Raw genomic sequence first — 15,543 nt, forward strand, 5'->3', positions numbered from 1 at the left:
CTGTCTGAAATTTGATGCATTTTCTCCTTACGGAAAAGTTTCTCTGATGTTTTTCCTTGGCAACAGAAAACAGAAGTGGTTTGAACATGGTTTGCTTTCTTCCTAGATTGCTCTTTTTTACTTCCATCTTGGTCTATGGCCTTGTTAATTCTGGGGCTGTTCCATTCTAGAATTAAAGAGCTTCCACCTTGTTTCAATTTTTTTGAGAACAACCAAGGTGAATTGTGTCCCTAATTCCAAACAACCAATTTACGGGCACTCTAAAAAACAATCCACACAGATTTTAAAATAGCCTAATTATATATATATATATATATATATATATATATATATATATATATATATATATATATATATATATATATATATATATATATATATATATATATATATATATATATATATATATATATATATATATATATATATAACTATTGTAAAAATAAATACTTTTATGAACTTTGGAGTGCTTTACCCAGTTTCTCAACAATTATTGTCTCGTTTGGCTGAGGGGAGAAAAGCTGCAGACATTTGTATTTTCTCCCGTGCTAGTCAATAAGATGAATGGAGCTTCCACCTCAATAAATCTTTCTTTGGATTCAGGCACTGGATTGACTGAACAATCTGTAGTTCAGTCTGGAGAGAATTAGGCCATATATGAAGTTCCAGAGTAGTCCTCTGAATTAAATCCTGTGGTTTATACATGGTTCAAATCGTGTCATTTATTGACTAGGATATTTTTTATAAAAAGCCACGGACATTTTGTTGGAAGAAAATGCATTCAAGAAACCCTTTCACTGCTTCGAAAACATTTGTAATTTGTATGTTTAGCTTACTTAAATCAATCAGCCACTCACAGAATCACCAACTTTTTGTCTCTCTGGTATGAATGACCTCATTCAGATTAAATCAACTATCTTGCGGCCTAACTCCATTAGCGGGAGGGGGAGAGTGAAACACTGCAGAATGAGCAAGCCTGTTTCAAGCACTCTACTCACCTTTCGTCTTTCACCGCCGATTCCCCTCCATTGTTCTGCCTTTTTCACAAGGTAGCTTAACTCTTGGAGAGAGATTTCCAGGTCACATGGGACAAAGAAAGAGGTCTCATCACCTCGAATCCTCTGGAGCAAATCTAATAACCAGCTTTCATTGTATAGCCTAAACAAGAAGGGAAAACCTTTTTACCCATCTTCATATACTCTTTTACTTTGATGGCGTTGCTCTTTCAGTTTATCCCTTTAAAGGGAAACTTATTTGTGGGACTGTTTGCATTTGTAATAAAGAAAAATAAAGTTTCACTTTAGCTTGTGGAAGAACACTGCTTGATATTTGATGCACTGATTGCCTGCACTTTTACTTAGAAGTAAGTGCAGTAGGTGTATCTTGCAAGTATACACATTCATTTAAAAATATAGTTATGCCACAAAAATGTGTTTGGTCTTTAAAGGGTGACAGAGCTTTGTATTTTGAAATAACATTTCTTCAAAGCTAAAGTAAACCAATTCATTGTTTAAGAACTACATAGTCACCACATGTTGCAGTTTATAATCAGAAAATTAAAAAGTGGTTTTTTTTTAAAGATCAATGTTGGTATTAAGCATATCTACATCTGAGTCCTTTTGGAGAAGGGCGGCATATAAATCCAAATAAACCAAACCAAACCAGTATATCTATATTTTAGAGAAAAAAAACAGTAGCTGCATGAAGGAGAAAACACTATCAGACAATTATTGTGCTGATTAATAGACCTAATATAGAAGTCCTCTTGTGGCTAGTTCATAACATGGAAATTAAAATTTGCTTATGTTGTCCAACCATGATTCATAATTCCTGTGTGGGTGCTTCGACTTGAAGATTCTTTCTAAAATATAGCAAATGTGAGCCGTTATTCATATTAAGAAAGTAACTTGATTTCCCACTTACTGTCCTACTGGATGAGAATAGGCTTTTCCAATTATATTTGCTTGGTTAATGAAACGTTTTTAATTATGAAAGTTTTAATTTGGCCTGATTATTTCCAGCTTCCTGTCATTTTCTATATGATGTTTTAGACTGTATGACAGCTTTCTATCTTTAATTTCACACTGAGGAAATTTAAGAAAGCATGGCTTGGTAATAGTCACTCCTTCACAGATACATCCAGAAATATGTGCCTCTTGCCACATTTTCATCTTTGTTTTGTCCTTGTCTCAGGAGATAGATTGATTTCATAATATTTGATGCCCTATCCAAATAGATTCTAGAGTAGGATAAAAGAACAAACAACAATGAACAATCTGAATATCATCAATGAATAATCTAAAACATTTTAGACATGATTAAACTAATCTGACATCTAATACAAGAAGACTGCTCTGTTTTCCTAATACTAATGGAGAAAGGAGTCATCCAAGCCTCCAATGTCTCACAAAATAGAGACTGCTCATGAGCAGGTTGGCCCATATCTCTTACAATGAGGAGTCATCCATAATTGGCTTTCACTTTATGGCCAGACTAGATGGCCATCTTTGACTTTGGCATAGAGAACTATTGGAGAACACCAACATAAAACTAGAGCAGGGATCTAGTATGAGCTAGACAAGAACACAAAATCAATAGTAGGTGGTGCCAGTTTATACAATACATTATGTCAATAACTATATTTGTATACTTTTTCCAAAATGTAGGTTAAATAGTTTGCTTTTACTAGTTAGTGATGCTAAGGCATGATTCATTTTGACTGATTTATATTGAATCTGAACTGTATTTTCCATGCCTCTTTTATTCCTTACTCTTGATTAATATATTAATTTGCAACAATAATTTGTCATGGTTGATTAATTTTTAGAAGCTAAGCTTGATATAACAGCTTGTAGAGGATAGATAGTGAACCTATTGACCTTCAGAAATAGTTGATCTAACACTCCTAAGAACTGACATTGTTGGCACACCAGTTAGAGATGCTAAATAATAATTCATTTGTACCTAAAAAGTCACAGGTTCTCTATCCCTGAATTCCATACAGATTTAATTCAGTATGACATATTCCTACTGAATATTGTATGGAGCTCTCATCTGATTCTCTTAAACTGTCAGCTTCACTGTATAGGCTTGTGGGAGGAACCTGTACAGCCAAGAATCAATCAGAAAATAATCAACTGTAATGGAGATAAATCAGTTTTATAACATGGCTATTTGCCATTCCAAATATAAGAATTGTGTAAGTCCCAAGTTAATTTTACCTATAAAAATCATTTGAATGTGATATGCATAGAAGTGCAAAAGAGCAATAGATGTAATGCTTATGCATGAAAAGATGCTTATATGCACATTAAACCGAAATATCTGTGTACAATTTGATGTCTGTAGCCACTCGGAAATAAATTTATAGACAGTTCAGTTCACAATAACAAAAAAGTTTTTTTTTTCAAATTCAGGTTATAATTATAATTTACGCTCCAAGTTTTCCATACCGTAACATGTTTAGAAAGTTGTAATGTAACCAGTTTTGCTGTGCATGCTTTGTTTTATTATTCTGTTATGAGAGTTTTGAAAGATACATTGTCCAATGAAATACTCTTTTCTTTATTGCAAAACATTATGGAAAGATTGATTCAGAAGGGGGGGAAAATGTTGATGATCCTCCACCTGTTCCTTAGACAATAAAGATGTTCATAATATTCTGATTGAAAATCTGCCTTACGAATATTTTAATTTAAATTAATTTTCCTGAGTAATAAATGACAGCAGCTAAAACTTATAAAACCATATGAAATCCATGAAGCCGGTGATGAAGAAGACATTAACATCTACAAAAAAAAAATGAATTAATTAGATTGCCAATACTTTGAATTTGCATACTGCTTCCAGGAATGTGGATGATTTGAAATCCTTTGATAGGATGTTAGATTGCCCATGTATTCCTCAAAGCTAAGAGCAAATATGTAAAATTTGCCATCCTCAAAGGTATCTTATTATTGTCTACGGAGGTTCTCTGTCATCCAGGTCCCTTGGAGGTTTATGTATCCTCAGGGTCACCTGAGTAGTGTTCCTGGTTCCTGTAATCTGCAATGTTTTCCTTTGGAAATCCATTTCTACTCCCACTCCATCGAAAGAGTGTTTTAGCTATCCCAAACTTGATAAAAGTCTGTAAAGATTCTCAGTCATCCAGGTCATGGCTATCCCAAAGGTACTTTTTCAACAGGCAACTGGACTTTGCCTGAGTTCAGCAGTGAAGCACAGCTCCCCAACACAGTCCTTTTAGCAGTTCCAAGAAGGCTCCACACTGTTTCGCACTGGTGACCCTGAAGACATAGATAAACCTCCAAGTGGTGTCAGGTAAAGGTTCCCCTCGCACAAATGTGCTCGGCGTTCCTGACTCTAAGGGGTGGTGCTCATCTCCGTTAGAAAGCCAAAGAGACAGCGCTGTCTGAAGACGTTTCCATGGTCATATGGCCAGCATGACTAAATGCCAAAGGCACATGGAACGCTGTTACCTTTCCACCAAGGATGGTTCCTATTTTATCTACTTGCATTTTACATGCTTTTGAACTGCTAGGTTGGCAGAAGCTGGGACAAGTAACGGGAGCTCACTCCGTTACACAGCGCTAGGGATGCGAACCATAGAACTGCTGACCTTTCTGATCGACAAACTCAGGGTCTTAGCCCCTGAGCCACTCTGTCCCTAAGTAGTCTCAATGACTCTCTAAAGGAATGCAAATGACCACCTGTCTGCAAGGAATATAAATCTTTCCATTCACCACTATCCAGTCAGAGCTGAAGAAGTTTCTGGGATGAGAAGCGAAATGTCTTCATAGAGAAACAAGAAAGTCCAGGTGCCTCTTGAAAAAGCACCTTGGGGACATCTTATTAATCTTACTTTCCATTTATGTCTATACCAATATTAAACTTCAGTCTAATTTTCATTAGATTAGAACTAAAGGGTAATAAAACTTGGCTCCTGTAACTAAATAGGATACATGAGTAATGCATGACATTCCCCAACTGTATCTCAGGTGGTCACTGGTAGAATTTGTCATTGTATTTAAGGCACCTGGCTAAAAACCAGGAGACTGTGTGTTTTAGTTTTGCCATGGGCATGAAAGGATAACCTTGGATCAGTCACTCTTTCTCTGTCAGAGAAAGGTTAGGTTCAAGCAACAGGGCAGTTGGTAAATTCCTTTTGCAACCTATGGATCAGTAGATCTGAAAAAAAGCAGACCCCGCAATGGGGGGGGGGGATGCTAGAAAGGAAAAGAAGGGAGGGATCATTATCCTTAACTTGTAAAATTAACCAACAGAGTAAAAAAGAGGGATGATTCAAAAATGGTCATTGATTGTTCCTCTTGCTTTGCTGTGTGTGTGTGTATTATGTATTTATATGTATATGTATATATATATAGTGTGTGTGTGTGTGTGTGTGTGTGTGTGTGTTCCAGCATAACTCTGGAATTCCTTAAGCAATTTCAACCAAACTTGGTACACAGATGACTTACTCTCTGGAAACAAATACTGTGGGGGTAAGACTCCCCTAACACTCCTTGGGGTGTGTTCTGTTAAGCCTGTTGTGCCTTAAAATGGCTTCTATTGTACTGCCGTAAAATGGCTTCTACTATACAGCGCAGTGGAGTTGCCATGGTAACGGCTTCACAACACTCCAGAAGGGGGCTCCCTCTAGTAAGGGGAAAAATCCAACATTACAAATTATGTTTGGTCCCGACATTTTCCCCCTATAAATAAATACCCAGACCGCGCTGGGTTATCGCCTAGTTTTAGCATAAATAAGATCAAACTCTCTGGGAAGTAGACAAAGCTAGGATCACTCTATCAATACAGGGAGTCCTCCACTTACAACAGTTCATTTAGTGACCATTCAAGTAACGACAACACTGAAAAAAGTGATGCATGAGCATTTTTTACACTTACAACAGCATCCCCATGGTCACGTGATCAAAATTCAGAAGATGGACAACTGATTCATATTTATGAGTCAGATTTATGATGCATTGTCCCAGGGTTATGTGATCCCCTTTTGTAACTTTCTGACAAACATAGTCACTTCACAACTATGCTACTTACTTAACAACTGCAGTGATTCACTCAATAACTACGGCAAGAAAAGTCGTGAAATGGGGCAAAACCCACGAAACAAATGTCAAAGAAATTTTGGGCTCAATTGTGGTCATAAATCGAGGATTACCTGTATGTTTGCTGCAGGCATCTTAAGGGAGATCTAGGACTTACCTGAGCCAATATAGATGCAGAGTTGCAGATGAAAATAAAAATAGGACTGCATAAAGTAACACTGTGATCAATGCTCCAGGAATTCCAGTCTGCTCCGTTCTTAGAAAAAGCCAATACAGCTTGGCACAGTCGGCAGTGGGATTATCAGCGGTGTAATGAAGCCGCTGAAATTACATTAAAAGGATCAGGGTAAGAAAACAGTAACGATGAGAAATAGTACCAAAGGTTTGCAAAATATTGCTACACCAGGTCTTGTGGTAGCTTCACCAATAAGGCTTTATTAAGGACTGTTGATGATAAGGCTTCCTGAAAGGCAATTTTTTTCACTGTTTACTTTCCTCTTTTTTTGTTTGTTTTATTTATTTACTATTCTTTAAACTGGTACAGTCCTGATGTCATATGAGGAAAACACAATTGTGGTCAGTTATTTTAGCATCATGGGGATGAATCAGCTTTCTCTGATGTGTGTCTTCACTCTGCACTTTATTTTAAAATAAGTTCCAATCTCATTGACTTTAGTGCAATTTAATCTTAAGTACTCCCAACACTGTAATGGAACCTAATTGTAGGGACAATTTGATTCGGTGGATAAAATGCCGTATTTTTCACTATACAACCCAGCTGTGTTTCTATCTTGGGAACACCAGGCATATTTCAGGTTCAAGACTCAGGGCATAATACAATTATTTTTCATACCTGGCCAGATTTATTCCTTTAATTAGAACCAACTTTTCCCTTTATCCTTTCACCTTCAGGGGACAGGGAAGTGAGGGAACAACAATTGGTAGGCTTGTCTTCACAGCTCTGTGAAACTATTGTAAAAAAAAAATTGTCTTTGTGTATATATGAATCTTTATATTATGTCAATATCTGAGTGACATTAAAATGTACGTCAATCAGAAATCTATCTCGTGGTTAGGATGCTAGGTTGGAGGTTAGCAAACCTGCGTTTGAGACCTAGTACTGCTGAGTGGCTGGGTAAACTCCTATCATTAGCTCCAGCTCCTTGACAGGGACATGAAAGGAGCCCCCATGGGCAACTCTGATGTCACTGGCTAATCCTTTGAACCCAGAAGTGCCTTAAATAATGGTTGTGGCATACTTAGTGCCTGAGCAGCACAGCTGAGAGATAATAAAATAAGTAAGCTATCCATCTTAAGAAAACTACTTTTTGAAAGTTGATTTTCAAGAATACGAGTTGCAGCTTAAAAGAATCTCGTGTCGAGCTATGTATCCTTAAACAGGCAGCAGAACCCAAGGTTCCAAGTAAAGATATGAGAAGAAATGGAGGACGTAATTTATTTACAGTAATGAGGAATTTGCAAGGGTGAAGCTTAAAGAAATGTGGTAAAAAGGGAGGGGAGCTATTAAAGGATTAGGTCACTGAAGAAAATTTCCTTATAAATTAGAAACCATAACAAGTATATTTAACCCCAGAACCATGTGTTCAGATCAATCCCATGCCTAAACCATAGCACTCAGCCGTGTTTCTATTCAGAGCAGTGGATTAATATTGATGGGTTAAAAGTTTTAGAATTAAAACAGTATTCTCTTGCTTTAATTTAAACTTTATTAAATTATGCAAAGAAAATCTCAAATACAAACTTCAGTCTTATATTTTTAAAACAGGAAACAAAGTGAAATTGCTTTATAGTTTTCTTACAGACTTGTTATATTATAAGTAATAGGCGTGTGAGGGTTATGTCACACGTTATATTTAAAGAAAAACAAAACAAAGCTTGTAACTTTCTCTGCATATTAATAAGAAAAAAAAACTGATAACGTTGTAGTGGTTTCACTTGAAAAAGAAAACTGTATTCATTAAATCACTACTAATGTAAACTTTGCATTATCATGAAAGGGTGAACTCTTTAGTGCCTGCATTTAACCTGGTTATCAAACCAACCAACCCATTTTCTGGGTTTACCTAATACATTAAGCCCTAAATTAATCAAACAGAAAGGTTTTACAGACAGCTGTTAAATACAAAAATAGCAATCCAAGCTAATTCCTATCAAGTCTAATATGCTCTTTGGTATATTAAGCTCTTTCAATAGATCTACTGTATTGGCCCCTGAAATAAGCGCTTGGCCTTATTTTTGGGCAGGTCTTATTTTTGAGATGCAGGAGGCCCCTTAACCTCAGTCTGTGGCCCGCAGATTAGCTGATCCAGAGTGGGCCAGAAGTTCTGTCTCTGTTTCTAGCACACTCTTGCCAGCCTTAGCAATACTGCGGCTGCTGCTCTTTTTGCAACCACCACTAAGAGAAGGGATACGGTAGCTAGGGTTTGTGGGAGCAGCCCCCATGAGGCCATTCCATGTAGATGGCAGGTGCATGTGGGGACATGGGGCATGTTCCCCCCTTCCCCCAGGAAATGGCGGGGACTGGCTGCAAATGTGTTTAAATATTTTAGGGGAGGGCTTATTTTCAGGGAAATAGAATAGTTGTGTGACCATAACACAGTGTCTTGATACCTGGTGTTCCTCTGTCCTGATTCATGACTCCCACCACATACAAACGGAGATTATTCTTGAAACTTCACTCTGAATGATATATAGTCATTCCAAGATGAAATGGGAAGCATGGTTGCCCCCAGCAAAATGGAGGTTAGACAATCACAAGTAACTATTGCAATTCTCCCAATAAAAATGCAAACCTATCGAGGCACTTTCATTCTCTATTTTTCCCTACCACTAAATCTTTCTAAGTTCCCATTAGAAAGCTTGTCAAGGTAGAAGAGAACTGTCAGGCTCAGTTCTCAGTCACTGATTCTTCTTAGCTTTTATTCTCATCTCATCTTTACTTTGAATTCCCGGATAGCGGTGATAAATTTATTTTTTAAAAAAATTCAAAGTTGGCACCCAATCTTATAGGTTTGTTATTATCATAATCAATGAACATTGAACGTAAAAATATACTAGATACTCCAGGCAACAAATAAAATATTCAATATCAAACTAGAAGGTGACAGCTATGTAAGATATCCAAGGATCAAAATCAAATGGTTGTTAATATTGTCAAAGCAGTATGTATTTAATAAAGCATAGAAATATTAGACATATTTCTACAATCAAAAATGAATAAACTTATAATGAATTATGGTCTAGAAAGATTTCAAATATTTACATGGCAAAACTTTACTTTATACCCATATTCTTTATACATTTCTTTTCTAAAATACCACCGTCAGATGAGCGATATCATTTCCTTTAATAACAAAAATGAGAGTGAGTCCAGAGGGGACCCTATTTTCCAAGACTATCACTCTGTCTGCTTTCATAAGCACTAAGTCCACTTAAAATTTAAAAGATATTAGATCATTAGAATAGTTCATGTCATATTACCACAACATAATACTTTAAAATGCTTGATCTAAAATAAATTGATTGGCAAGTAATCTAAAATAGCAGCTGAAAGAATGCCAAAGGCGGGAAACAAAATTGCTAATACAAATATGGAAAACATATGTAAAGGATTCAGTTTCATTTCGAAATAGTATATGTCTCTTTACATGGTATTCAGTGAAATGTGTTCCTTGTGAGAATAATTTCTGATAGAGAATATTGGCAAGTTTGTCACAAGACAGCAAAATGTTTTATTCAGAACTTTTCCAATTAATCAAATGAGAAGTGGTTTGGGATCTACAAATTGTAGATCTTTGAAAAATATTGACCAATATTTTGTTTAATATAACAAAAAGTAAATATACTATCTGTAAGGCAAAGTTGATCTCCTGACATCAGCCACAATTTAAAAATGCATAGCCATCATTTGTTCAAATTAATCAGAAAAAATGTCAGTGAAATACAATAGTTTTGATGATCACCATGTGCAGTTCTTAGCAGTTCAAAAATCTGGTAATAAATATATCTTCCAGGAATTAAGATTCTTCAGCTGTACTGTGGCTTACAGTGCCCAAGTTGTCTGCAACAGAACCAAGGCAGTTCATTGAGGCAGTAACCATAGAACTGAATTGAAAAGTAATACAGAAGTCTGGCCAAACAAGAGAACAATGGGCCTCCTTTAGCAGCCTCTGTGCACCTGAATATCTTACTGCCATCAGTTATAAGCCCATTACAAATACCACTTTACAAGTAAAGCAAATAATGAAGCATCTTCTAAAAGTGGTCTTCTCCTTGCAAATAATTTTGCTAGCTCTGATTTAAACATTGGGACACCACAACAATGGTGGATCTGCAGCTCACCAGATGTTGCCAATGATTAGATTTGATAGAAAATCTGTGAAAGAAGGTAGACTTTATAGCAACATTGATTGATTGATACTATCCCTAACTTACATTCACATAGGTCTGGTCTTTTGTCCTTTGCTGCATTGTATTATTTGTTTTGAGGGAGCCCAAGATATGGGGTAATATAAATTCAGAACATCTTGGTAATGGCTGAAAACATATAGAACTTATGAGAAAGAAAGAAATGAGAAATATATATAATGGATTTGATGGTTATGCAGATGTATGGAGAGCTACACCTAAGAACTAGTTATGTAACTTTCTTGGACCAATTCTGAGATGGCGTCAACCATTGTGGATAAGCAACAACCAGATGACTTGATTTCAAAAGATGTTAACTTGAGGCTTGGGGATCATGATCAAGGACTTGACATGTTTCAGAAAGGATCTACATTTGCTGCTTTGCTGTTATGTGCCTGGTTTTCTCCTCTTTGTTCACCACTTTTTGCCTAATCATCTTCTAATTTGTAAGTCAATAAGTTGACATCTGCATCCTTGTAAATTATAGTTTGTATTTATCTTTTGAAACAATGTTCGTTTAAGAACTCATTAACTAATTTCCATAAAACATTTATTATGATTTTGTTGAATGAAATTACACCCAAATTAATGTTAAGCAAAACATTTAACAGCAATTTTGTTTGTGGATTTATTGCTATAATTTGCTAAAAGGGAAATTTAGCTGGGGGTTTCCAGTTAGCCTAAAAAATAGCATTAAAAAGTGTTTTAGGAATTGATAATAGGTTTCCTTGGCTGCAGCCCTAGCAACATACTTGGCACTTATTCAGATCCTGATAAGGTTGTACTTACAACACTCTAGATTCAAGTAATATCTGAGGCAAAGTCATTGTATCTTGTTGCATATGCTCTAGCATGAGAGCGAAGTTCTATAGGATCAATAAGGTACTAGGACATAAACAAATTGAGGATTAATCTCAGCATCCCTGGCAAGGATGATGTTCAGGATGGTCTTTCTGTGTTTGTGGGTACATCACTTTGTGGAGAATAACTTGATGTCCACTCTGGTAATCAGCATAGTCAGAAGTAACATAAAAATACAAAACTTCTTGGATACATCAAATGCACATTTATAAGGAGACTGGGTGAATGAGCAAGTAAATAAAATTAGGATTTAACCATTGGACTTAATAAAGTAGAATTTCCAGTGTCCTTTACTACTAATCATTCTGGTTAGACTAATAATAGCTACAGTTCAACTGTATCCAGAAAGCCACAAGTGCTATTCTCTACATGTTTTTTTTTAAATTTCAGGTGATGTACCTGAAATGTAATTTATGAATAAAATAATCCAGTATCCATGAATATCCATGGATATTCTCTTTCCTAAAAAGAGAAAAAAACATGGAACGAGCATTCCTTGTGTGCCAATATCTCTATATATTCTATACATCATTTCCACACCTAAAAATTGAAAATATTGTACTAATGCATTAAGATTAAAAGACAAGGAAGGAAGAAAACACTAAGAAACAAAGAATGTAACATGAATAATTCTAAGGAATATGTATTCCTTAAATATTCCAGTGCATCTTTTGATAGTAAAATATCCTCTAAATTTGGCTGTTTATTTGAATCACAAGCCAATCGTATCCCAAGGGGCAGATATATTTTGCCCCAAATAACTATTATAGTAAAAGAAGTCCAACTGACAGTTAAGATCCAAGTTTCGTATAAAGCTCAAAGTTCCGTATAAAGCTCAAGACCCACCTATTCCAAATAGCCGGCCTGGCTCAATCATAACTTCATAACGCTCCTGATGGGTTTTTTAATTCAGTAATTTTATTTAATGGGATTTTAAATTGTGTTTTTTAATTGTCTTTCACTTATGAGTCTACCTCCTCCATGCACATGTATATGTCTTTGTTCTTTATGTATATATGTTTGTCTTTATCTGTATTTTATCTGTTTTGATTGTACGCCGCCCCGAGTCCTTCGGGAGAGGGTTGCGGCTAATCAAATAAAATTATTATTATTATTATTATTAGTTTGATAGGAACCAAAACTTCCTTTGATTGCCACAATGTAAAAAAGATGTGGAGACTCTAGAAAGAGTGCAGACAAGAGCAACAAAGATGATTAGGGGACTGGAGGCTAAAACATATGAAGAATGGTTGCCGGAACTGGGTATGTCTAGTGTAATGAAAAGAAGGACTAGGGGAGACATGATAGCAGTGTTCTGATATTTCAGGGGTTGCTACAAAGAAGAGGGAGTCAAACTATTCTCTAAAGCACGTGAGGGTAGGACAAGAAGCAATGGGTGGAAACTAATCAAGGAGAGAAGCAACTTAAACTCAGGAGAAATTTCCTGACAGAATAATTAATCAGTGGAACAACTTGCCTCCAGAACTTGTGATTGCTCCAACACTGGAAGATTTTAAGATGTTGGATACCCATTTGTTTGAAATGGTATAGGGTTTCCTGTCTAGGCAGGGGGTTGGACTAGAAGACCTCCAAGGTACCGTCCAATTCTGTTATTCTATTCTGTTCTGTTCTATTCTATTCCTAAATTTGTTTTCCTTGAACAGCTTTTATTTCAAGACATGGATTGAATGGTACAGAAATATCCAAGTAAAGAGTCAATTTGGCTCAGTTTTTATCCTAGAAAACATGGTTAGAGGGGAGAGAAAACTATCAATGTGAATGGGCAGTCTTTTAGAACCTTGTTACTTACTACATACAATTAACCATATATTGCTGGATGAAATGCTAAAGATAAAATCCCTTATAATAAACACAAATAAATATGTTATCCGCACATCTTAGGCTGTGATTGGAAAGAGAGATTTTACCATCCTTGAATGTTGTGTTTTATTCTTTAAAAATATTTTTGAACTATTTCATTGCTCCTAAGATTGCTGCAATCATTTTTACCCTTCATTAAAATATCATTTTATATGTATTCACTTCATATTCACTGAGTATAATGAATCTCTACCAATTTATTTAATTATTTTTTTACTTGGCCTGCTGTCAGCAGAGGTAGGATCTCATATTATTTGGTGATTCATTGAATAAAACAAACTTCTATATTGAAGTTATTTTAAGTGACTTACCCCCAGGAATGCATCCACCACAAACACTGCCAAAGGGTCTAGTATTGTCCAGAATCCCCAAGCCATGATCAGCTTTGACAAGTAAGAAGGGAAGGAGTCAAACAACAGTTGACAGCCCCATCTCATCAGAATCAAAAGAAGCATCACTGTGTTCAAGGTCAAAGGTCCCACCACAACCAGAGTCATCTCTTCGCTGGCATGTACCAAAGAATTCTGGTAGCACAAATCCACAGTATAAAGGTAGAATTGGAATCTGAATAAAAGAGTTAGGGCAAAGATTCAAGAAACAAGATGATGATCCTTGTTACAGGCACATTAAACCAATTCCTTCAATGACTTATTTTATGCATTAAACATGCAAAGATGTTCTGATTAGAACTGCTACTCTACTAGAATTTGATGATGATGATGAAAATGAAAATGCTTTGTGTTTGCATGTGCACAATTATGCATAAATGGTGAATTTAATGTTCAAAACATAGAACATGGTGTAATACAATAAAAGTCACAACCATCAACAATAAAGATGCAGTATTATAAAAAGATATGTTTTTTTAAAAAAAATCCTTTCGCGCTAATAAGTCCCTTCATTCATGGAAGCTTTGGCCCTATAAAATGACAGAAACAGTAACATTCCAAATGAAATGCTTTCTGAATGACAGAACAGTTTCAGAGGTTTATAGTTTTAAAGTTATTGCAATAATTTCAAATCTCCTCTTTTGTAGTCTGAGAAGAAATGGATATGGAGTGAGATGCCCATCAATGTGCATGTTGTTACTAATTTACATTTGCAATCACAAAACATCATAACTGTGTCCTCCAGAAGTTCCCATCATGTCTCAGCACTGACAATACCAGTTAGTGAGATGGAAGCCAACATGGATTAAGTGAATCCCTTGACTTGCACTCTTAAATTGATTCTAATGATATGTAAATTTTCTTCTTAGACTTTGTACAGTTTACAACTACATGATCCATGCTTACTTTGTGACAGGAACTGTGAAAACATGGAGTAAGATCCATTGACTAAAATAATGCAGATATAGACGGATAAACCAAAGGAAAGAGATTAGCAGCACACTGGACCAGAAATCCCAGGAATACCATTGTCCTCTTCCAAGTTCAAAAAAGGCATCATACGCTCCGAAGTAGAAATACTTGGTGAGTCTTGTGGATACCTTTGAGTCAACAGCAGGGTGACAGCTATAACAAGAGAAATGATACAATGAAAGATGAAGCTATGTGCATAATTTAGAATGGATTACTTCACGGTTTCACTATAAAGGTTCAGAAATGTGAAACATAAATAAATAAAATAAAGATGAACTTACATATTAATTGCTGTCTGTATACACATTTTAGATTGCTATCGCTAAAGAGGAGTTACTGCTCAGTCTCACCAGAAAGATGAACTGGCATATTAATTGCTGTCTGGATGCAAGTTTTAGATTGCTATCACAAAAGAGTAGTTTGAGGTGTCAATTCAGTTTAATTACATTTTAATTGGGATATAATGGAGAGTAAGCAGTACCCAAATTTGTCAAAAGAAGAATGTTGAGCTCCAGTGTAAGATCTTTGTCTAAGTGACACTCCTGAAAGCTGAATCAGCCACAGATCATCCCAACCTAAGAATTACGTCTAGAATTTGGTGAGCAATATGGGAAGAAGAAAAGCAAATGAGAATTAATAACTGTAATGGTATGTGGGAATGACCTTGGCAGACTGAAGGGAGAGCTGCAGACTAAACACAGTGACAGGCAGCAGCTGAACCCACAGAAGGTTTGGGATGTGTGGCAAATGTCTCAGAATGGATCTTCCCTGGTTTCTCCAAAGAGGGGAGAGCTGTAATTTATATTCAGACTGTCAAAATTAGGTTAATATAAGAGTACAATAAATTTAGACCTAGTATTTCTGCCTTTTATCTCAACTACTCACAAGACTGACAATTACATAGTCACCAACGAATCAAGCTTAGCTTCCAGGGACTACATGACAAA

General features: G+C 35.9%; 1 protein-coding gene across 1 annotated transcript in view; it reads right to left on the minus strand.

The window, feature by feature from the left end:
* The window catches only part of LOC309392187 (uncharacterized protein), a gene marked incomplete at its 5' end in the record, with an annotated part of 165,107 nt that overhangs the window by 38,556 nt on the left and 111,008 nt on the right, over positions 1-15,543 (minus strand). Inside the window, 6 exons of the mRNA XM_081953188.1 lie at positions 999-1,158; positions 6,223-6,386; positions 10,521-10,638; positions 11,283-11,359; positions 13,547-13,799; positions 14,531-14,749. Coding sequence (XP_081809314.1) covers positions 999-1,158; positions 6,223-6,386; positions 10,521-10,638; positions 11,283-11,359; positions 13,547-13,799; positions 14,531-14,749 — 991 coding nt within the window. The remainder of the gene's footprint in view (positions 1-998; positions 1,159-6,222; positions 6,387-10,520; positions 10,639-11,282; positions 11,360-13,546; positions 13,800-14,530; positions 14,750-15,543) is intronic.

The sequence above is a fragment of the Natrix helvetica genome (assembly GCF_964273705.1).
Source record: "Natrix helvetica genome assembly, chromosome: 4".
Lineage (NCBI taxonomy): Eukaryota > Metazoa > Chordata > Lepidosauria > Squamata > Natricidae > Natrix > Natrix helvetica.